The sequence below is a fragment of the Stenella coeruleoalba genome (assembly GCF_951394435.1).
Source record: "Stenella coeruleoalba genome assembly, chromosome: 19".
NCBI classification, from domain to species: Eukaryota; Metazoa; Chordata; class Mammalia; order Artiodactyla; family Delphinidae; genus Stenella; species Stenella coeruleoalba.
The window spans coordinates 14,524,859-14,548,429 of record NC_137165.1 but is presented as its reverse complement, the minus strand read 5'-3'; the positions used below and the strand labels follow the sequence as shown (position 1 = coordinate 14,548,429).

The following is a 23,571-nucleotide window of genomic DNA, read 5'->3' as shown; positions in this document are numbered from 1 at the left end:
TCCAGACACATCCTTGAGAAGCTGAGTAACCTCCCTTTTCCCCAGCCCCACACCCCAGGCTCAGTCCCTGGGGGTTTTCTCTGTCTAGAAACAGCTTGAGGCAGGAGTAGGAAGTGTGGAGCCCCCGCTGCCTGGGCATTGCCTCCCAGGCAGAGCAGGCAACATCACCTGGTACCTGACCTTGGCCTCACCTCGTCCCCACCTTCCTGCTGACACGTCCCCTGGGAACACCCCCCCCCGCCCCCCGCCCCCCGCCAACCATGCACTCAGTCTTCCAAGTGAGGATTGCATTACAGCTCCAATTACAGGCCACGCTGGTCCAGTGGCAAGGGCTAGAGCTGGAACCTCTGACTCTAAAGGCAGGTGAAAGAGGTTAGGATCAGATAAGCTATCCCTGGGGTCTGTTTCCGGCACTCACTCCCTGTCACTTTGCACGGGATCCAGGAGGGGTGTTGCCTCTTCCTTCCTTGAAGTTTCCTCTCTGACGCCCAGCCCAGACATGGTGGGTGGGGAGTGCGGGTGGGGCCGGTGGCTGGGTGAGTCCCTTTCAATACGCTCGGACTGCCTGCCCCTCCGTGCTTCCCCCTGTGCAGGTGTGTGGGGCCCTCCACTCCTACCTCAAGGGCTGCTCACGCCCAAGGAGCAGCTGGTGCCCTGGTAGCTTGTCCACTAAAAGCCTGTTGGCCCTGGGCTGGCGTGTACAGACCTCCAAGTAGTGGCCGCTGCTGCGGGGCGGAGGAGGGTGTGGGCCTCCTCTGGAAGGCCCTCTGAGCTGCTGGGGAGGGGCTTCAGGGGACCCCCGAGGCTCCAGGAGATGATGGGTGTGGCCCAGGGGCTCATAAGCGGAGAGGCAGAGGGAGGCCTGCACGTGTTAGTCTTTGTGTCTCTTCTCCTATTTGCACCCCTGGGTTTCAGAGCCCTGCTTCCTGCGTTGCTCACGATGGGGGATGGGGAGGCTCAGGGGACAGGCCAGGTAGTGATTCCTCTCCTCTGTTTGGCAGGAACTGAAAGTGAAAGGTCCCAAGGACTCCAAGGACAGCCACACGTCAGTCACTATGGAAGGTACTTTGGGGAATGGCTTGGATAACAGTCACCTTCCTTTGTCTGGCTTTGTGGACTATGGTGCCCGGCTTGTGTGTGTGCGTGCGCGTGCATGCGCGTGTGTGTGGGAGCATGCGTGTGTGTGTGTGTGTGAGCGTGTGCACGCGAGGCATCCAGCCTCCGTCCCCAGGCAGCTGGCCAGCTACAAACGTGCTCCTCCCTAGGATGCCAGCAGGCGGCTCACTCCCCCCCTCCTCCCCCCTCCACGCACGCAGCCCTCCCCTCCCCTCCCCTCCCCCTTGCTAGAAGAGCACTCAGAAGCGGCTGCTTGATTCTGGAGGCTGTGCAGCAGCAGCCGGGAAGGTGGCTGAGTGGCCGGGCCGCTGATGGGAGCTGGGGAGCCGGGAGCGATGGCCGCCCGCTCCTGCCGCGGGGACGGAGGCTGCCATGGAAATTCTCCTCATCATTCGCTTCTGCTGTAACTGCACCTATGGTAACCCAGGCCCCCTCTCCCGAGAGGTGGTGTGTCTTCCCACCTCTGGGGGCTGGCTGGAGTGGGCTGAAATGTGGCCATCAAGGTTTGGGGGGCAGCAGGGCAGGGAGGGGGGACAAGTGGCTGGACCTGTGTTAACCCCGCGCCAGCCAGCTTCCAGCCTGGAGTTGGAGCCTGGGGGCCGCTCGGGGCAGGGTGGCTTGGAAATGGGAGGACCAGGCTAGAGGGGTCCAGGTACCCCGAGGATCTGTGGGGAGCCTCAGCTTCAGAGGCTGGGGGCAACTTCCTGGAGAGGCTGTTGCAGAGAGAAAGTGACAAGGCTGGGCCTGCAGGGGTGGCCACCCTGGGGTTGGAGAGGGGTCAGCAGGGGCAATCAGAGGGTGACAGATGGTCTGGATGGCAGTGCCTTGGAGCGGGAGGGCGCCAGCCCCGGCTGGAGGGAGAAGTTGGGAGTCTCTTTGTTTCGTGAGAGGCCAGGGTATTGTGTGCCTGGAGTGCACACACCGCCTTAGCTCTCTCCTCTCTGAATGGCAGGGGAGCAGGAAGGAATTGGATTGCTCCCAGGGGGCTCGTTTCTAGCCACTGGAGACCCTTGAGCTGAGGTCTTGGCCGTGAGTGCTGGTGGGAGAGGGGGGCGTGGCCGGCTGCTGCTTTGTGAAGGTCACACACCCACCATACAATAGCGGGGACGGACAGAGCATCATCTTCGCAGCTCCCTCAGGGAGGAGGTCCTGGGACAGGTGTGTGCAGTCAGCCAGGCTCTTGCTCAGAGGAGGCTGGCACAGATCTAGGCAAGGAAGTGTCCGGAAGCTAGTGGGCCCCGCCTTCCGAGGCCAGAGGTACCTTAGGGATGAGCCCCGCTGCCTCTGGCAGGGGCATAAGGCTCAAATGTTGCCCCAGGCCAGCTGCTCTGGGCTCCTGTGGCAGGCAGCTGGTTTCAGGACCTTCTTCTCTCCCACCAGGCGTTGTGTCTCTGCACCCCTCTCAGTCACTTTGCTCTCATATCTCCGTGGTAACCCGGAGCTCCTTGTTGAAGGCTGAACAGAGGGGGGTGGCAGCATGCTGGAGGAGCGACGCTGAGGTTTCTCGGGCTCTTCCCGGAGGCCGCTGTGCACGATCAGCTGCCCCTCACCTTCTCGGGCTGTCCTGCATTGAAGACTGCTCGTGATGGAGATAGCCCCTGAGGTCGCCCCTCTCCAGCTGTCCCAGCAGGACAGCTGTAGTCACAGGCAGAAGCTGACCTGGGTCCCCGCCCCTCGGCTGAGATTCTGACAGGCTTGAAACTGGCGTGGTCCTAGATCTGAGGGGAAAATGCCCTTTTTGGTCAGGCCTAGGAGTTGGTCAAGTCTCCAATCAGTCTCCCTAAAGAGGAAACGGTCGGCCCTTTGCTTCCTCTTTCTTCCCCCGAAAGAAGCTTAGTTTTAGTGAAACAGGCCTGGGACCTGGAGTTCAGGGTTTCTTTGGTCCCTGCAGCAAAGTCAGCTTTCAAGTGAGGGGTCAGGAGTGAAGGAGCCCTTGCTGACCACGCTGTTTGACTCTTCTCAGCCCCTCCAAGGGGTGCTGGTTGTGCGGTATCAGGGAGGCTGTGCCACTTGGGGCTCACTCTGCAGGTGTCTGCCTTAGCGGTTGTGTGCCGAGCGCCCAGTCTGCAGGGCTCCAGGGCCACACACAGTGGAGGTGCAAGGAAAGCCGCGTGTGACCCAGGCTCCTAAGAAGGGGGCTCACCTTGGCAACAAGAGAGGCCCGCTCATCCACTCCTTCCCGGTGAATCTTTCCCAGAATCCTCCCGAGGGCCACCGAGCTTTGGCAGGTGCTGCGTCCCCTACGGAAGGGGACATCTCAAAGATAGGAGCACGGGTAGACCATGCGTAGATTCAAAACCCAGCTGTCCCTTACAGCTTTGTGACTGTGAGCAAGTTACATAATTTCTCTGTGCTTTCGAGAAGTTTCTGCATCTGTAAAATGGGGCTAGTGATAATTGCTTCCCTTTTTAATTAAAGGAAATAACGCACGTAAAACAGTGCCATTGGACACAGAGTAAGTACTCAGCAAGCTAGAGAGAGGCCAGCTCGCACATGTCATGGTTGGACTTTTAGGCGCTGTGAGTGTTGCTTGTGAAAATCCTGGTTAGGGGAGGCTTTCTGGAGGAGGGGGAGAGACAGGCATTGCAACTTGGTGAATGGTGTCTGTCCCAGAGACAGGAACCCCATGGTGAGGAGGGGCAAGAGTGGGTGAAGCAGAGGCAGGAAGCAGGCCAGCCTGCTGGAGCCGTGGAGCAGGTGAGGTGGGAAAGGTGGGCTCTTCACCCTGCATTCTCAGGGGAAGCAGGTGTGCAGGTGCCGTGGAGAGCATGAACGTCAGGGCCGCACTGGTTCCTTCCATATCTGACCGTGGCCCCAGGGCCCTCTCCCTGCACTTGCCTCTCCCCACCCTTCCTCCCACCTGCCCCTCCACCACCTGGGGCTGATGCATTAGGACTCATTCCACGGCCACAATCAAGTGGACTCTTGAGGTGACTCTAGGCATATTAATAACCCGTCTGAAACCCAATCCACCATTTGTGCAGACCTCTGAGCTTAGTCAGAAACCTCTTCCTCCTGGGACCTGACAGCGGGGCAGAGGGAGCTGACACTGTAGTATCAGCTTTCCCTGGACGGGAACTCGAGGGCCCACCCTGGCAGGTGTCTGCTGAGCTTGCACTTTCTCTGGGTCTCTGGGGTTCTCAGGGAGTGATTTTTTTCCCCCCTGCAGATGGGCTGAGCCACAGGTGGGTATCCTAGACAGCCTCAGAACTGGTCCCCTCCTGGGCTGGTAACTGGGCTGTACCCTCACTGTCCCAAGATACCCCAAGCCTGGTCCTGTCCATTCTAGCTCCCATAGCCCACGGGGAGGGGCTCTAGAAATTGCTTAATTAAGAAAGGGCTGCAAATAAATCACGGGAGATGTGTTTGCACAAAGCAGTGGTTTTCAACCATTCTGACATATCAGAATCGGCACAGGAGATTTTTTAAAATGGTGATGCCTGGGTTCTGCCCATCAGAGCCTGCTGTTTAGTTGATGGGAGAGGGGGAAACAGGCATCTGAATCTTTTAAGAGTTCCCTAGTGATTCTAACGGGCAGCCAGGCAAAGCCAACAGATGAGGCTCGAGGCACACCACTGAGACTGCATCTTCTCCGTAGCCAGCACATTATTCCCCAAAGTGTCCATTTAGCAACGCGCAGGGTATTTATATCTAGGGCTTTGGGGAACTCTCTGGTTTGGGGGCTGGCTGGGCCATGAATGTCAGCTCTGGGACCTGTCACGGCCTGGTCCCATGGGACACCCACTCTGGGGTCCTCCTCCCCAGACCAGCATCCTGCCTCTTACTGCTCCCACGGCAGGAGGACAAAGGTCATGACCTCATGGACAGAGGTGTCCAGGTGCAGGACCGGAGCTGAACCCCCCAGGCTGGGAGGGGCCGGGCACAGCTGCTTGCAGGAGCCTTGTTTGGAAGTGTCAGTGGGCCAGCTGCCGCCGCCACCTGTCCCTGCTGAATCCCAGCAATCCTCATTTGGTGTCCTGGTCACCGAGGGGTGTGGCCAGTGGGGGCCCCGATGAGCTTGCATTTTCCCAGCCTCTTCAGGGGCTCTCATACTCGAAGCCCCACCTGAATTCCTTTAGGAAATCTTTGCCCCCCAGCTGCCACTAGCTTGAGAGCAGAGCCTTTCTGTGGAGGTTGGGCATGCCTCCTTGGCCCTCAGCCAGGAGGGGGTTGAGGGCATGGAGAGGGGTCTTCCTCATGGAGATGAGGTCAACCGTGTGGGTCAGAACGATGCATGCTGTTCCCAGCTGGCGGTGCCAGGCCTTGGACCAGAGGGATATGAGAATGATGGGGCACAGGGACACCGCCCTCCCTGGAAAAACAGTGTCTCCTTCCTGCATTCTGGGGTCCCGGGTGTGACCCCCAGAGTCCTGGAGCTCTAGGGGGTAAGGCTGTGTGATTCATCGTGGAGGGTACAGAGGAGCATCTGTGTCTGCATTGAGCCTGGGCAAGCCAGGACGGGCCTGGGGGATGCACAGCCCTCGAAGAAGTCACATCTGGTGGGAGAGGAGATGAGGAGTCAGGTGGGAGGGGACCCGGGCCACCAGAGCTGTGTGTCCCCCTTTTGGTGTTATCTGGCCTGCCTGGGGTGAAAATGGAGGTGTGGGTTACCATGGAACCCACTTTGGCCTTCTGTAAGTGGGTGTCCATGCAAGGGAGGGAGGCGGGCGGGGGCATGAGGCTGCCCCCTAAGGTCTCAGGCTGCTCCCTGTATTTCATCTGACCTGTCTCCTTTCTCCCTGCCCCCAACAGCTCTACTCTACAAGCCCATTGACCGAGTAACCAGGAGCACCCTTGTCCTACACGTGAGTGTATACCCCGCTGAATGGCCTGAGAGGGCTTAAGAGTTGGATGGGAGACTGAACTCAGGGTGGGCGGGCACTGGAGTCGCTGAGAACAGCCCATCTGGGGAGTTGGGCAGAGGGTCGCTGGGCCCTGACTGCACCTGCCTGGCCTGTGGTGACCATGCCGATGGGTCCAGGGCCTAAAAGTAGCTTGGCTACTAAGCTTGATTTTGGGCCAGATGCTCCCCAGGAGGCAGGCACTTCCGGCCTCCCGATCCCTTGACTGATGGTCTCGAGTGTCCTTGGAGCAGCTGTGGGGTGAGTAGCGGGGTGTCTCTCCCAGCTGCTTGGTGACACGAGACTCCACCTGGCCTGTGCTGCCCGGGGAAAGAGTAATGACTGCAGCAGGAATAAAGCGGCACCACTGCCCTCACCCCTGCTGCTCCGACCCTAATTTTTATTTCAGATTTTGCAGGCATGACCAGGTTAGAGTGTGGGTCCCTAGTGTCTCCCTCGGAATTCTTTCAGTGAGGGTAGAGTTCTCCCCACTGTCTTCTCACTAAGCCCCAGAACCGCTCCCCGCAACTCACCACCCCATCCTTCCCAGGACCTGCTGAAGCACACACCTGTGGACCACCCAGACTACCCGCTGCTACAGGATGCCCTCCGCATCTCCCAGAACTTCCTGTCCAGCATCAATGAGGACATTGACCCCCGCCGGACTGCAGTCACAACCCCCAAGGGGGAGGTGAGCTCAGGACCCAGCATAGCCCAGCACCCAGGTTGCCCGTCCCTGCTCTCCTGCCCCGCTCGGGCACCCCTGCCCAATGCTCTGTGGCTCTCCAACCCTGATCTCTCATTCCCAGCCAAGGAGAGGCCTTCAGGTCCTGGACTGACAGCTTAAAGTCCAGCATCTCATGAACCTTCACAATAGTCCACAGGAGCAGAAGAGGAAACGGGGCCCCGGAGAGTCTCTCCAGGTCTCCTGCATGAGGTCTCTCGACTATAAGTGTCGGAACTGGATTCTTTAGCTGGGGTTATCTGTCTGCGAGCCTCATGTGCTGACCCCCAGACCAGGGCTCTGGCTATCTCGTTCTTGAATGCAGACAGCCCCCTCTGGGCAGTAGGATGTCCTCAGAGTCCCCTGGAAGATAATGGCTCGGGCTGAGGGAGCTTGTGGAGTCAGGGAGAGATGACTGAGGCTTCCAGGTGGCTGGACTGTCCCAGGTGGGCGCCTAGGTGTGGCTAGCAGCTCCAGTTCCCTGGGGGCCCTTTTTGGTGGAAGGGTGGGGACACCTCAGTGAGGGGAAGCAATGTGAAGAATCAAAGGGACAGTTACCTGCATGGGTCAGCAGCCTGGCCCACGTACGGGGTTTCCTGTCCAAGAGAGGTAATTAAGTGGCGTGTAGGAGTGAAGGCTGGCTGGGTTTATGCTCCTTTTGTGACATTTACGAGCCTTCAGTGTCTCCTGGGGAGGGAAGTAATGAGGGACACGTTCTGGAGAGTGACTAATAGGGTACAGAGAGCTGTTCCTGGTGCAGCTCCCAGCCCTGGTTTGCAAACCCTGGAATGTCCCCAGTTTGTTGGACTCTGCGGATGTCTGAAAGAGCTCCAGAGGCCCTGGAACATGACCAGTTTCAGATCATTTTAGTTGTGTACTTTCTAGGTACTCACCTACATAGGGCAACGTATATAGGTCACGCGGCACGTAATACGGGGAAGGCTGGGACAGGTAGCGGCAGCCCCACAGCAGCCTGCTGGCTCTGAGGGCGGCAGGGAGGAGGCTCTGGAAGTTATGCCTGGAGCAGAATGCTCTGGGCCAGCCAGAGCCCAGGTTAGAGACGGCTGCAGGTTCCGCAGGACACTGTGATGGCCCCACGGAAGGAAGTCCAGGGTCAGAGACGGTGTAAATGGGCCTGAGTGGTTCTGCGGGTCGAGGTTTAGCCGAAACTAGATCAACATCTTAGGCAGGGTTAGGGGGGTTTTATGGTGGGGGTGGGAGGGAGTGTTCATCACCCAGGGTGGGTCCATCCAGGTGTGAGCTGTTGAGAGCTGCAGGGAAGTGGAAAGCTACCGCTTGTTGATCACATCTTACATGCCGGCCACTGTGCTAACTGTTCTACATACACCATGACTCCTACCTTGCGGGGCAAATATCGTTATCCCCATTTTACAGTTTCTAAGACTGAGGCTTAGAGAAATCGGGGAAATTGCCCTCAAGATCACAGCCAGGAAGTGGCAGAGTCTGGATTTAAGCCCATGTCCCTGACCCCAAAGCCAGTGCTCTTAACCACCAGACACTACGGTCCCTCCCTGGAGCTCCACCCTCACCCCCACAGCTGGATGGGTGCAGGCTGGGCCCTGGGCTGACTCCCAGGCGGGGGCGGGTGTACCATCTCCCTCAGACGCGGCAGCTGGTGAAGGACGGCTTCCTGGTGGAAGTGTCGGAGGGCTCCCGGAAGCTGCGGCATGTCTTCCTCTTCACAGACGTCCTACTGTGCGCCAAGCTAAAGAAGACATCGGCGGGGTGAGTGTGCAGGATGGGGGGCTGGAGTGCAGCTAGACCCTGCCCGCTGTGGAGCCCCTCAGCAACCGGGGGCAGTCTGCATTTTTTTTCCCCTTTTTAAAAACATATTAATTAATTTTATTTTACTTCATAGCCTTTTTCTAAAAATAAATCATGGTTTTAATTGTAAAGATAACGCAGCCAGATTACAGAAGAAAAAAAAAAAACCCCGTCACCCACCTGAACATAAGCATCGGTCTCCTGCTGCTGTATTTCCTTCCAGTTTTTTAAAATGTTCTTATGTTTCTTCGTATACTTGTAATCAGAGTGAATACCCAATTTGGGGCTCTGCTTTTTCCATTTCACGTCATAAGCATTTTCCCTGTTGCTGCCTAATCTTCATAATCATCATTTTACTTTCCTGCGTGATGTTACGAATGGATATGCCATAATTTACTTAAGCATTCTCCTTTTATTAGACATCTCTAAATTTTTGCTAACTGCAATTCAGTGAATATTCATTAAATCTGCCGGTATCGTTTATTGAGTGGTTATGCCATGCCAGGTGCCACGACAAATGCTTTGAATATATTATTTCTAATCTCCCCAGTGACTCCACAAAGTAGGTATTATTATCCCCATCTCACAGATGAGAGAAAAGGCTTAGAATAAAGTTAAATAAGTTGCCCGAGGTCGCACAACTGAAGTGGAGGAGATGGGATTTGAACCTTAATCTGACTTGAAAGCTGCTTTCCAGCTCCGTCACTATACCCAGTGATATGGGTGTCCCTGTGTCATGAGCAGAAAAGCTTATTCAGTATTCACTCCCACATCCTTCCACCTGTATTTCCTTATCATCTACGGTGTGCCAGGGGAGACAAGCCATACGCTCAGTGTTGCAGGGAGGTGCAAACCCAAGTCCTGGGGGAAGTGAGAGAAGGAGAGGTTATTATGAGTTTCAAAAGAAGGGATGACTCCCTGGAACTAGATGACATTTGAGATGATTCTAAAGCGGAGGTCCCAGTCGTAAGTATACGTACCTCTGCCTTAAGTCCTTTGCCCAAGGCAGACGTTACTAGTGGACCATGGCACCGTTTCTCGTTAGACTTGGATGTGGCTTTTTTTTTTTTAAGGTACATTCTCAGAGATTACTTCTTTTTTACTCCCTTTTTAAAAAATTAATTAATTTATTTATTTTTGGCTGCGTTGGGTCTTCATTGCTGTGTGCGGGCTCTCTCTAGTTGCGGCGAGTGGGGACTACTCTTTGTTGTGGTGCGTGGGCTTCCCATTGCGGTGGCTTCTATTGTTGCAGGGCACGGGCTCTAGGCACACGGGCTTCAGTAGCTGTGGCTCACGGGCTCTAGAGAGCAGGCTCAGTAGTTGTGGCGCACAGGCTTAGTTGTTCCACGGCATGTGGGACCTTCCCGGATCAGGGCTCGAACCCGTGTCCCCTGCATTGGCAGGGGATTCTTAACCACTGCGCCACCAGGGAAGTCCCTTGGATGTGGCTTTATAATCCTCAACTCAGTATCCCATGTGACCTCTATTGATAAAAGTTGGCATTCAAAATAGCGTCTGTATTCTATCTCTAGCCTAGAAGATAATGAATATAAGCTAAGTATAGACAGGCTAGAAGGGAAGGAAGAGTGTGGGATGGGGAACAGGAAGGCATGAGACCACTCTTGCTCATACCCTAGAGGTTTGGGCTGTTTAAGAACATCACCAGAAGAATGACAGGCCCAAGGTCCAGAGCCCTTACTGCTGCCTGACCCTAGAACCCAACTCTCATAATTCCACGAGTGTTTCCTGATTAGGCTCCTCAAGGAGGGGGATCGTTCTTGCCTGTGATGAGTTCTTAGTAAATCCCTTTCAGGTGGTGTTTGGTTCCAGCAATTCAGGCCTGAAGATCCAAATTCCTCTCTGGCTCACATCTCCCTCTGACTTGTTTGCAGGAAGCACCAGCAATATGACTGCAAATGGTACATCCCCCTGGCTGACCTAGTGTTTCCATCCCCTGAGGAGTCTGAGGCCAGTCCCCAGGTGCACCCCTTCCCAGACCACGAGCTGGAGGACATGAAAATGAAGATCTCTGCCCTTAAGAGTGAAATCCAGAAGGAGGTAAGCAGAGCCTGGCCTCAGCTGGGGCAGGGAAGTAGGCCATTTTTATTGGGGCCCTTTGAACTGGGTGTGCCAGGGAGGTGGAGGGAGGGGAAGTGGTAAGGTTTGGGAGTCTGACAAGGGAGGCAGGATGTAAGAGTGGGAGGTCTTTCTTTATAGTCTTCAAGATACATTTATGTGCCCAGGGAAAGACTCTAACCATTAGCACAGAGCATATGGAGGGCGGGCCAAGGAGGAGTCAGTGCTCAGAATGCAGTGGGGTTAATTATGGGACGTTTCCTGGGGAACAGTGTATGCCAAACACTGCAGAATAGGAAAGCAAGAGAAGAAAAAGTCCTTCTTAAGGAAAAGCAAGATGTATGCAAGAGAAAGGGCCTGGGAGGCCCCTCAGAAACGGACAGATCAAGTTGGCAAATAAATAACAGAGGGAGCCTTGAATATCACTTGATCTAAAAATGCACAGAAGCTTGTGTCCTGACAGAGAACTGAGATTCTGTCAAACACACATGGAACATTCACAGACATTTATCGTGTATTAGGCTGCATAGGAAATCTCAAATTGAAAAGAAAAAATGATAGTGTACTGGTCATGTTCACAAACTACAGTGCAGTAAAATTAGAAATTAACAGCTAGAATATAGTTAAATATATGCCTGGGAAGTTAAAACTTTCAAGATAAAGAGGAAATCAAAATGGAAACTGCAAACTGTTTAGACCTGCTTGAAAATGAGAGCACTCCATGTCAAAACCCATGGGATGTAGCCAAAGTGCTCTTTAGAGGACAATGGATAGCCTTAAATTCACGTATTTGAAAACAGTGGCTAGAGGGAAGCACCTTACAGGCAGAGCCTTACGCATGAATGGAAGGAAGAGCGTGGAGGGGCTTGGTTGGTTGGCCTGGTCTCTCCTCTTCACCCATCCAGGCTCGGCCTTAGGCCTAACCTCACCTGATGACCCTTCCCTGATGTCTGCCCGCTACAGTCTAGGTTGGGTGCCCAGCTTCCTGGTTCCAGACGTTTACCTCTTTGCTTTGCTTTGTTGGTACTGAATGAAAGTTGCACGCTCTGCTTTCTCTTTTCCCCACTAGAATTTCAGCTCTAGTGAGGGGGCTGTTTGCTCCAGTCCTATGCCCTAGTACTCAGCACGTAATAAATAGGTGCTTTGGGAACAGTTGTTGAGAAATACATGACCAAATGGCCTCTAAGGAGTCTTTAAACCCAGGCATCTCTCTTTGAACAGCGGAGAGGAAGACCATAGTAGAAACCCCAGGGAGGTTTGGTTCAGGGGAATGTCCTAGGGCTGAGGGTCAGACTGCGGGTGCATCTGCCCAGAGGGAGCCCCCTGACAAGCACAGGTGTCCTCCTCCTGAACAGCCAGGCTTACCCTGCCTCGGTGGAGCCTGTTTCCCCATCAGGCTCTGTCCAGCATCCCCACTTCAGGGGCATCCTGCATGCATGTTTCTCACCTGGTCCTGGGAGCAGCAGGCTTTGTGCCCTCTGTCCTTCCCCGGGTGTGCAGACATGGCCTTCTGCTTAGTTGAATCCATGCTTACACACCTCTACTGGCTGCTGGCTGCAGGGGTGTGCCAGATGCCTCACAGACCTCCGTATCCAGTGGAGAATGAAGACATCCCTGTGTGTGACCACAGCATGTGACACAACGTGATAAGAGTCACTGGAGAGGCACAGTGTTGTTCTCTGAGTCACAAAAGAAGCAGCAATTTATTCTTTAATAGTATTTTTTTTTTTTTTTTTTTTTTTTGCGGTACGCAGGCCTCTCACTGTTGTGGCCTCTCCCGTTGTGGAGCACAGGCTCCGGACGCGCAGGCTCAGCAGCCATGGCTCACGGGCCCAGCCGCTCCGTGGCACGTGGGATCCTCCCGGACCGGGGCACAAACCCGCGTCCCCTGCATCGGCAGGCGGACTCTCAACCACTGCGCCACCAGGGAAGCCCAATAGTATTTTTTAAACACAATTTTTTTTCTAATTACCAATGTAACACTAGCTTATTATAACAAGAAATGCTCACAATATCAAAGTGTATAGAGTAGAACTGATTATCATCACCCCACCATTATCACCAGTTTGAGGTGTATTCTTCTAGACTCTTCTATGCTTATACGTGTGTGTGTGTGTGTGTGTGTGTGTATGTATTTTTTAATGAGATTAGACTACACGTGCTGTTTTGCAATTTAATCTATCAGATCCTTTTTTTTTTTTTCGGTACGCGGGCCTCTCACTGCTGTGGCCTCTCCCGTTGCGGAGCACAGGCTCCGGATGCGCAGGCTCAGCGGCCATGGCTCACGGTCCCAGTCGCTCCGCGGCATGTGGGATCTTCTCGGACCGGGGCACGAACCCATGTCCCCTGCATTGGCAGGCGGACTCTCAACCACTGCGCCACCAGGGAAGCCCTATCAGATCCTTTGTAACAGCTGCATCCTCTTCTGTTGCTCGACTACATGACAACGTATTTGAGTCTTCAGCTTGTTTCTCGTTCTTTAGTCTGCACTCATATTTCCCTCCGGTAGATTCCCTACAAGTGGGATGTCTGGGGCAGAGGGCTTGTGCATTTCATTACCAGATTTACCTCTGAAAAGTTTGCATCCGATCATGTTCTCCCCAGCATTGTGTCACAGTCACTGTTCCCCCACACTGTCACAGCACCAGCTGTGAGCAATTGTCACAATTTTGCCAGTCTAGTGGGTAAAAAAAAGTGCTTCAGAGGTGCATTCTAACCGTGGAGCTTGAGGACGGCGTTGGAACAGAGATATGAAACATGATAGCAGTTAATAAAAGGAAAGGGATCCTTTATAAAATATAAACTTGAAAAACTGGAGAAGGGAACACTGGCTGAGAGGGGGGACAGCTTGTTAGAGAACAGGGATAATAATAGCGTGATGCTGGGGTGGAGGGTGCAGGGGGCGAGTGACGGGACATCGGCTGGGCGTGGAAGCTGGAACCCAGCCAGGGGAGGCCCCGTGTGGGAGGCCAGAGGTGGGGTCTTTATGCTGAAAGGTGTCTGCAGTTTTTAAGCAGGGTGTCTCAGCGGTACCCGGGATCTAATTTATGGAGATGAATGAGTGACAACTCAGAGATGCTGATGCCACTGGAAGATTTTTATTACTTATATTTATTTTATTACTTATAGTTTCCAAGAGAAGGGGGCGTGCCACATGGGAGAGCACCAGGTTCGGTCAAGAGGCAGAAGGAGCGTGGGGAGTGCGTGGCCCAGAGCCTGGATTGTGTTTTCCACAGGAAACAACTTAGGACTGGCTAGTTTGAATAAGGCAGCAGGCTCTGGGCTAGAGTAGTGGTGTCTAGTTGCCCTGGGTTATCTAGGGCAGAGGAAATATTGGATTGTGTGTGAGTTCGTTAAAGGAGATGGTTGGAGGTGTGGACTCAAGATCGATTGGTCTGCACACGAGAGATGCACTCACAGAGGAGTCATTTACTAGCTTAGGATTTAGCATATCCTGGGAGGAGCAGTTTTCTCTGTGGCTGGCTAGGCCCCCCAAGACATCAAATCATCATAAAATATAGAAAAGGGAAAAAAATGATGAATACACAGGGGAATGTTGTACATAGAGCTACTGGGTGAGAAGTGGAGTCTGAGTGTGAAGAGAACCGTCTGTGCCCTCTGTCCCCCGCAGAAAGCCAACAAAGGACAGAGCCGGGCCATCGAGCGCCTGAAAAAGAAGATGTTTGAGAATGAGTTCTTGCTGCTGCTCAATTCCCCCACAATCCCATTTCGGATCCACAATCGGAATGGAAAGGTCAGAAGGGTGGGGACGGAACAGAGACAGTTCCCTTCCTCGGTCCAGGGCTGCCCACTCTCTATAGCTCCTGGCCCTGACCCGTGGGAATCAGGGACTCAGGCCCCCAATTCCCAAGGAGGCTGCCATGGCTCCAGCCCTGGACTCCCTCTCCCCGCTGGTGGGGAGCCAGTGCCCTCTGCTGGCCATCACTGGCACTGCCACTCCTGTCACCAGGCTTCCTAGGAGGAAGGCCTTCCTCCTAGCTGCCCTTCTCCAAGCGTAGGGGTACCTGGGTAACGGAGCTTCACTGTGGGCCCCAGGATCCAGAAATGTCCTTGGCCTGACTCTGGTCATCCCACTGAATTCTCTTCTCCTTTCTACAGAGCTACCTGTTCCTACTGTCCTCAGACTATGAGAGGTCAGAGTGGAGAGAAGCAATTCAGAAACTACAGAAGAAAGGTAAAACCCTGCCCCAACTACGCTACCCTGATGGTGATTTGCTTAAGGCATACGATGAATTAGCAATAGGACTGACCCAAAGCCCAGGGCTGTCCAGCTCTCTGTCTCTTGCTCTTGTTGTCTCGTACACACATTCGTGAACCCCTCTAGTTAGACCCTCCAATTCTTACCCCTCCAGCAGCACCCGTGACTATTCCCAGCTGAATGTCTACTCTCCCTCCCTGCCAGTGACCCACTCTGCCCCTAGAGCTCAGCTTTTTTCCTGCAGTAGCCCCCAAGAAAGAGCAGTAGGTCCTAGTGGACCTGTGGTGACATTCCCCTCTCTCTTGTCTCCTCCTGCAGATCTCCAGGCCTTTGTCCTGAGCTCAGTGGAGCTCCAGGTGCTCACGGGATCCTGTTTCAAACTTAGGACTGTACACAACATTCCTGTCACCAGCAATAAAGACGGTAAGATCTGGAACCCAAGGTTACTCAAATCAGCAGGTCCAAGCCCCCAGGGCATTGCTGGGGCCTTGCACAAAGACCTAGCTAGACACTCAGCTACAAATAGCTGATCTCTGCTCTGCTGGGCTGGGAAGACTCAGTTGCCAGGTACACAGAGAGTTTGAATAGGGGTTGTTCTCTGCTGAGTCTCCAGACAGCCCCAGCTACTCCCTGGCCACCTCTGGCTGGAGAGAAGATCTGGCGCCCTGGTGCACTGGGATTGTGTTAATATGTTCCTGAGGTCGTCAGTTCATGGAAGCCAGTTCATGGAGCAGGGTGGTGGCGGAGGGGAAGGGTAGGTGGATGAGAGTAGTGTATGAGAAATATGGCTAAAAGTTTCTAGGGATCAGATCTTAGAAGGCCTTGAATGCCAAACAACGGAGTATGTTGTTCAAGCTGAGGAGCCTGTGGGAGGTTCTGGAGTAAGGGAGGGGTTTGAAAGCAAGCTCTCCTCCACAGTGGGGGTCATCTGCCCCGTATGTCCCAAAGAGGAGGCAGAGCTGGACCTTCTCTTTGCTTGGCACAGAGTGACTTAATATTGGTTAATTTCAAATTCGGAAGGCTAAGCTGAGTCGGGCAGCCAGGAGTTAGGCAGGATTCATGGGGGAGGGAAAGTGCCCGCGGGAAATGGGACGAAGTCCCTGGCCCAGGAGGAAGGTGTGGACTGGCCACCCAGGCTGAGTGGAGGGAGAAAGGAGCATCGGCCCACGTTCCCGGAAGCAGTGGACTGTGGAAGCTTCTTCATCTGGACACCAGGTGGTGCTGTCGGACCAAGGCACAGACTGTCTCCCGCCCTTTCTGCATCCAACCAGCCTGGGGTGAGGAGGGGAAGAAGCAGGCCTCTCATCACCCCCTTCCCTGGGGGCTTTTCTCTCTTGCAGACGACGAGTCTCCAGGACTCTATGGCTTCCTCCATGTCATCGTCCACTCTGCCAAGGGGTTTAAACAGTCAGCCAGTAAGTACCCCTGGCCACCAGCCCCAGGAAGAGGCTGGGTGAGCCATTGTTCATCCTTTCGCAGAAAGTCCCTGTGGACCCATTGCATAGGGCCTCCCACTGCTCACCTGCTCTGCTCTTGTCTGCCCAGGCTGGGACCCTGCCAGCTCCTCTGAGATGTGGGGCATTCTCCCAAAGGCCAGAAACCAGCTCCTCTTGGCGGGGGATCATCCCTGCCCTTTGTCTCCAAGGTCTGCTCTTCCCCAAGCCCTTCCCCACCCCCAGGTATCAGAAATACGGGGCTCCAATCCCACATCTGCCGATTACAAGCTGTGTGACCTTGGGCAAGTCACTTAACCTCTCTGAGCCTCAGCTTCTTTCTCCATAAAAGGCAATCATGCTTGTTAATACAGACCTAAGAGCAGGCTTAAATATGACCTGTATGTGTAGTGCCAGCACACTGCCACACACACTTTCTTTTTCCTTCTAAATCACCATCTACTACATCAGTGCAGTTCTTAGTATTTCACAAAATACAGTTCCATTTTTATCTAATTTTTCTCCCTGTAGGAATTTGTGAGTCAGTTAGACAGCTAATAGTTTCTCCCCATTTGCCGGATGAGAAAACTGAGTCACAGAGGATAAAAGGACTTAACATCACGTAGGATCAGAAACCCAGGGCTCCTGACTCCTCTCACTCCCTCTTTTCCCCTCTGGCGGATGAGATCTGCCCTTTGCCTCTCTCCCTGCAGAGCACCACGGAGAGGTTATGCCATTGGCTCGCAAACAGTCATTTAATAAACATTCACTGTGAAGCCTGAATTCCTGCAGTAAATCTGCCTCCCCTCTCTGTGTTCCCATCACCCCAAGGCAGCACCTGTCATACTGTTTTGTCACTTAAAATTTGCCTCTTCGGGCTTTCCTGGTGGCGCAGTGGTTGAGAGTCCGCCTGCCGATGCAGGGGACACGGGTTCATGCCCCGGTCCGGGAAGATCCCACATGCCGCGGAGCGGCTGGGCCCGTGAGCCATGGCCACGGAGCTTGCGTGTCCGGAGCCTGTGCTCCGCAACAGGAGAGGCCACAGCAGTGAGAGGCCCGCGTACCGCAAAAAAAGAATTAAATTAAATTAAAATAAATTGCCTCTTCTGCTATGAGTTCGTAGAGAACAGAAACCACATTTCCTTAATCCTTGGATGAACAGGAGCTCAGAAATGCTGAACAAAGTAGTTTATTTCCAGACACCTACTGTGTGCCTCGGTCCCTTACTAGATGCTGGAGAAAACGCACACGTGGCCAGCAAGTGGATAGTGCTTGACACGTTCAAAGCACTTTCAGGTGCGTTATCTGCTCTGATTCTCCTGGCATCCCTCTGAGGTCACTGATGCCATTCCCACTTGGCACACAAAGAGGCTGAGGCCCAGCAGGCTCCAGGGACTTTCCCAGGTGGCCCAGTAGGGCACACAGGTGGTGGCATCAAATCGGTGTCTCTGACGCTGAAGCCCACGTTTTTGCCTCTAGAGCAGCCCTTCTCTCGATGTGGCCAGGACCACCCCTCTCATCACTCCAGGCTGTGCTGGTGGTACATGCGACAGCTTCCAGGACCCTCCCCACACCCACAGAATCCCCTGGCGAGGGGGTGGCCCAGGAATATTCCTGGTCAGTCAGCTCCTCGGGGCTGTGACACACACCCAAGTCTGCTGCCCACTGAGCTGGACCAGGTGCCCAGATGTCTCCTGCTTACTGTCTCTCTGCGTCCTTTTGGCTGGGATGGGCCTCAGGGAGCAGGCCCATAGGGGTGGGGCATCCCACTGCCCCAGAGCAGGGGTTTTACCTCTCAAACTGGGTCAGGGTGCTCAGACATGGGGTGAGGTGCTGCTACAGGGTCTCCCCTCACCTCCAGACCGTCCTCGCCTTCTCCTTCCCCCGGCCCCCTGACCCACTCAGGCATTCATTCTGACTCAGGGAGTTAAGCCTTGGGAATCTTCAGCCACGGCTTCTTGTCATAGTAAACTCGTTACATTAGGCCTGGGGTGCAGGCACCGTCATCATTCCTGACTTACAGATGAGGGCAGGAAGGCACAGAGGTAGGGGGTCTGTGCAGAGCTGGGGTTTGACCTGGACAGTCTGACTGCAAAGCCCTTCCTTTTATCCCAGGAACTGTCCCCTGGCCCCTGACAAAGGGTTCGCTCGTAGCAGAATCAGTTAAGGGGCCCTTCACGCCCCTCCATCTCTCAGCCACCCAGACGCGTCTCTGCTCTGATGGAGGCCAGGGTGCGTCAGGCCTTCCGCATCATTCCCCTGTTTACCTGCGCTCACAGCCTGTTGGGCTCGGATACCCGGTTACATCTAGTCTCTGTCATACCCAGTTAGAGGCAACTCAGGGATGGCTGTACCCGCTCTCCCCTCTGTAGGAAAGCCCTTCTGATGGAGGATGGCCCAGCTGGGCAGCTCCTGGGGCCTGGGAGGGGCACTTATGTCCATCCTCTGACCTCTGCCCCTGGCCTCATGATTCACACTGCAGAGGATTGGCTGTAGTGCCCCAAAGCCACCCTCCAACACACACCATTACCCTGGGAAACAGCCTTGGCACCACCCATGGAGGGGAAGACTGCCAGGGCCTGAGCCCGGGAGGGAGTGTGTGGATTTGCAGACCGCCCATGGGGATGCTGGGGGGACCGATGAGTGATCCCCCTTTCCCTCCCGGGTTCCTGAGCCTCGGGCCTCACTCGGTGTGTCTCTGCTTGTCCCCCCGCAGACCTGTACTGTACCCTGGAGGTGGATTCCTTTGGCTACTTTGTCAGCAAAGCCAAAACCAGGGTGTTCCGGGACACAACAGAGCCCAAGTGGGACGAGGTGAGTGGAGGGGCTGGTGTCCCCATGGGGACCCCTGGGCTTGTCCCCCACCGTGCCCATCCCACTCCTGGTGCTCATGTGCTATTGGCTGGTCCAGGACAGCCAAGCCTGCTGTTGGGCCAGCTCTGTCCCTCTGCCCCCTCTGCCCCCACCTCCCTGCTTCTCTGGCTCTGATCTCGGGTTTGTATTTACGGCGTTACAGCTCAAGCCCTAAACTCCACTTCCTCAGCGATTCGGAGGCCTCTGGATCTCCAGAGAATGAGGACGCTGCGCCAGGCCTCACGACGCGGTCCTCACAGGCCCACCTCACCCCCTCTCACCCTTGCAATGGTGGGGCGGGAAGCCACTGGGAAGCCAGGTCAGCTTTGGAGGTTCAGGACCCTGTCCCTTCTTTCCCCAGGAGTTCGAGATTGAGCTGGAGGGGTCTCAGTCCCTGAGGATCCTGTGCTACGAGAAGTGCTATGACAAGACTAAGGTCAACAAGGACAACAACGAGATCGTGGACAAGATCATGGGCAAAGGGCAGATCCAGGTGAGAGGGCACCAGGGCAAGGCTCGGGGAGCTGTCAGGAGGTGGTGCCAGTGGGGAAGGCGTCCTTCTTCTCCACCTTCTTGGTCAGGGTGATTGGCCTTTTGTGACTTGGGTTCAAAGCTGTTCTGAGAAGCGTTCCCCGAGGTGGTTATTCTCCCCTGCTGGAGATGGTGTCTTATTCTAGCCCCAGAAGCCCACATGTGCCTGGTTCCTTGGGCTTCCACATCTGGTGCCAGTGGATCGTCCACACTCCTGCAGGACGGACAATAAGGATGACAGCTACCTTTGTTTTCACATCCCATCTTTAGCCTACTAGTGGCTTTTCCCAGGAACACTGTGTTAAGAAGGATTCTGAGGCTGTATCCGTGAGAGCTGTGTTGGATTAGCCCTGTCTCCCATGGGAGGAGTGAGACACCCCCCCCCCCCAAGCATTGGCCACTGGACCGGAAGGGCTTAGGATCCAGCTGAGTTGCTGGGGGCTGGTCTCTGACCTGTTGCTAGGGTTGCTGGGCTGACTCACCTGTGCCAGGAGTTCATTGGCTTAGGGTGGGTCCTGTGGTACGAGCAGGGGCAGGGTGAGAGTATATATGCCTCAGCTACGTTTTTTGGTGCCTTACAAATGTACAGAGGGAAAAGGGCTTTGTTTGCAGCCTGTGTCTTTGGAAGTTCTGCCAGTTTTGAAGATGGCTGCTATGCACTTACCTGTCAAGGGGATGCAGGCTTGGAGGGGTGCCACTGAGTGTGGAGCTATCCACATTCCATCTGGCACCTTGTATGGCCTCGTGCTTTTGACACAAGTAGCCTGCTTTGGGTGTGGATTCTCTGACCATGCAAAGGAAATGCTAACTGACACCCTGCCGTTGAGCCGTGGGCCTTGGGTACTCTAGGTTTCTTTTTAATTAATTATTTTTTTAAAACGTCTTTCTTGGAGTATAATTGCTTCACAATGGTGTGTTATTTTCTGCCTTATAACAAAGTGAACCAGCTATACGTATACATACAGGCTTCTTAACGGTTGCCCCAGATGTGATCTGGGTGCGGGGAGCACAATGATGCTTTCTCACAGGAAGCATTTGTTCTCTGATGCACTGTTGAGGCCGCAGAGTTTGGTACCTGACTCTTGACTGGGTGTCCTTGGTGGCAGTGTCCCCTTGGGGACTTGCGTGCGCCGCCCCCCCCCCCCCGCCCCGCCCCTGTCTCAGGCTCCTGTGTTTGAACAAGGGAGATGGCATCATTCAGCGGGGGCCCAGCCATCTGCCTCATGTCACCCCATGTTCCTGAGCACATCCTTTCTTAATGCTGGGGACCTGCACCTCACTCTTCAGCACCGTTGCCAGGGAGATAGTGCTGCCAGGCAACCATGAGCCGGTCCTTCATTATTTAGGAAATGGGAGCTGATGAGAGTGAGCTCTAGATTCAGTCCCGGGAAGCTACTTCCTGCAGGGATGAGGATGGGGGCCCCATCTGCACATCCCCGGCCCGTCCAGCCCCGGGAGATACCCAGCCAAGAAGCGTGACCGGTGGCCACGCCCCCGGGTCATTTAGTGGCTGCAGGATGGAAGAGTTTAAAAGGGTGTCCTGGGCAGCCAGCTCAGTAAGCACCGTGGGCGCCAACCCCCCAGCACCCGGATTCCAGGGCTCGAAGGCATTGTCCCCACCTGGACTTGCAGCCCTGTTGCTTCCCTCCTTCTCACCGCTGTCAGCTGCACGGGCCCCAGGGGAAACACACCATAAATCATTACATCTTGGAGACAGGAGCAGATGGAGGCGGTGGGGGAAGGGGAGGAAGCCAGGTTATGTTTGGCAAAGCAGAAAGCACAGTCTGGTAAGGAAAATGTTTCTGTGTTTAAGCTTCGAGGAATGTTAAATGCCTGGGAGTTGATATTAAAAGAAACACAAACCTTCCTGCTGCCAGCTGACCTGGGCCTGTGAGCCTCCGGTTCAGAGACAGCGTCCTCTGGAGGGCTGTGAAGTTTCCCAGCCCTCAACTCCCCAAGGCCCAGGCCTTGTCCTCAGATGTGGAGCTGTCTTGCCCTCCCTCCTGTGGATCAGAGGGCGGGCTGTCCCCACCAGGGGTGTGCCATGCCTTGTAAAGTCCTCTCACCCTGGGACTACCCTCGGAGCCACCCAGGATGACCGGGCTGGGTTGGAGAGACTGCACTGAACCCCACGGAGCCACAGAACGGTGTCTGTTCCCACAGCTCACTCCCACCTCCCCTCCCACCTCGTGTCCAAGGAAGAGAATTGGAACCAGCCTCTGGCCCTCGGTCCTCTTCCCCTTCAGCGGGCGCCGAGGATGGAGCGAAAGGTGGCCTCACAGTAGGGGCCGTGTTCAGGGGATGTTCAGGTGGCCTGAAAGAAAGGCAGGGGAAGAAGGCCCACTCCTGTTGCTCCCACTTCTTTCTAAGCCTGTCCTCCCTCAGCTCATCTAGAGAACAGCGAGGGATCCCGTCTCCTAAGCTCCGGGCATTTGCTCCAAAATGAGTCTCCCTCTCTGGGTTGGCCTCATGTGGCAATGGGGGCAGGGACCCTGCAGCGGCAGGCTGGGGGGTGAGGAAGGGGCAGCAGTTAGTGACAGACAAATGGCAGCGCTAATCAGCAACATGTGTGTCCGGCACTTGTGCTCTTGGAGGCCCGTTCCCAAATGTTCTCGCGTGATCCTTGCGACAGCTCTGTGAGGGAAAGGATGGTTGTATCCACCCCATGTTATAGATGAGGACACTGAGGCCCTGGTGCCTCCGCTGACGGTGAGCAGGGAAGGCCCTGCTCCCTCCTCTGTGCTGTGTCTCCATGGCCCAGGCCTTCATCAGGGGACGCCCCAGCCTGGGTGAAGGGCACTGCATGGCTAGTGGCCTGGAGAAGGAGCTGGGGTGATTTCCCAGCCCCGCATCCCTCTCCAGCCTTTGTCTGGAGTCCTCTTAGCTCCCCTCAGGGGACGTGTCTGCCTGGTGTACCTGGAAGGAAGCAGAATGAGTGTGCGTGGAAAAGAGCCAGGGAAGGGGGACTTCCTCTGCTTCTGCAGTGTGCCCCTGACGGACTGGCTGCTCTGAGGTGCAGGGGCCTGGCCTCAGGGAATCGCCTGCCAGATTGGAAAGACGAGAGTATCGATATATGCCACGCCACTAGGGAACAAGGCAAGGTGGCAATAACGATGCGGGAGATGGTGGTGATGCTGGGCTGCTGACGGTGGGGGTGGGGGTGGGGGTGGGGGTGGTCACATCAGAGAGCTTTGCGTGAGCCCGCACTGGGCTAATGCTCACAGCTGTTACCCCGGGAGATCTTCACAGTACCCTGTGGGGTAGGAAAGTTATCACAGTTTTAAAGATGAGAAAGCTGAGGCACGAAAGGGTTAAGGAACCTGCCCAAGCCCAGGCAGCCAGAGGGTAGGAGAGCCTGGAGTCTCCAGAGCCCCTGCCCTGCCCTCTCCAGGGCAAGCCTCCCACCGTTCCCTGCATAATGAGATGGAAACTTGTGCTGCAGGAATTCAAACAAGGAGAGATCATTGTGGGCTGGAGTTAGGGAGGCTTCCAGGAGGAGGTGGAGTGAGGGATTTGAGAGCACTGGGTTTTTTAAATTCCAAAAGCAGTGTTTATATTAGAAAGAGAATTGCAATAATAATAATGAGACTTGAAACGTAATCACTGACCGTCCCTACTGCCACTCCTCTGAAACAGCCATCTTATTTTGTGCCTTTTCCCTTCCTCAGGTATACAGATTTTTATATGGTTTTAATGATGGTGCGTATTTTTTTTTTCTGTTTTCAAGTAGCATTACCATAAACCCCCTTTTTTCTAGGTCTGAACGTAGTCTTTATAATTACCTTTCTTGTTACATTGTCCAAAGTACTTTATAAAAATCATTTACATAATGGCCAGCACATTAATTACCATTTTAAGGCTCTGCTGTTCTAGCAAGGTGGGCAGGCTCTGCATCAGCAGAGAGCAGCGGGGTGGGCATTCTGGGGGAAGGGCCCACGTGGCCCAGAGCAGGGAGGGAGGCAGGAATGCACAGGGAGTATCCCAGGAAATTAA

General features: G+C 54.7%; 1 protein-coding gene across 2 annotated transcripts in view; it reads left to right on the top strand.

Annotated features, from left to right (window-relative positions):
* ABR (ABR activator of RhoGEF and GTPase) overlaps positions 1–23,571 on the top strand; it is a 180,102-nt gene that overhangs the window by 120,236 nt on the left and 36,295 nt on the right. For both annotated transcript variants that reach the window (XM_079905368.1, XM_079905369.1), the window contains 11 exons: positions 1,002–1,062; positions 5,869–5,921; positions 6,508–6,648; positions 8,306–8,427; positions 10,359–10,524; positions 14,174–14,296; positions 14,662–14,737; positions 15,080–15,184; positions 16,102–16,176; positions 18,911–19,008; positions 19,409–19,540. In XM_079905368.1, the coding sequence (XP_079761494.1) occupies positions 1,002–1,062; positions 5,869–5,921; positions 6,508–6,648; positions 8,306–8,427; positions 10,359–10,524; positions 14,174–14,296; positions 14,662–14,737; positions 15,080–15,184; positions 16,102–16,176; positions 18,911–19,008; positions 19,409–19,540 (1,152 nt within the window). The remainder of the gene's footprint in view (positions 1–1,001; positions 1,063–5,868; positions 5,922–6,507; positions 6,649–8,305; positions 8,428–10,358; positions 10,525–14,173; positions 14,297–14,661; positions 14,738–15,079; positions 15,185–16,101; positions 16,177–18,910; positions 19,009–19,408; positions 19,541–23,571) is intronic.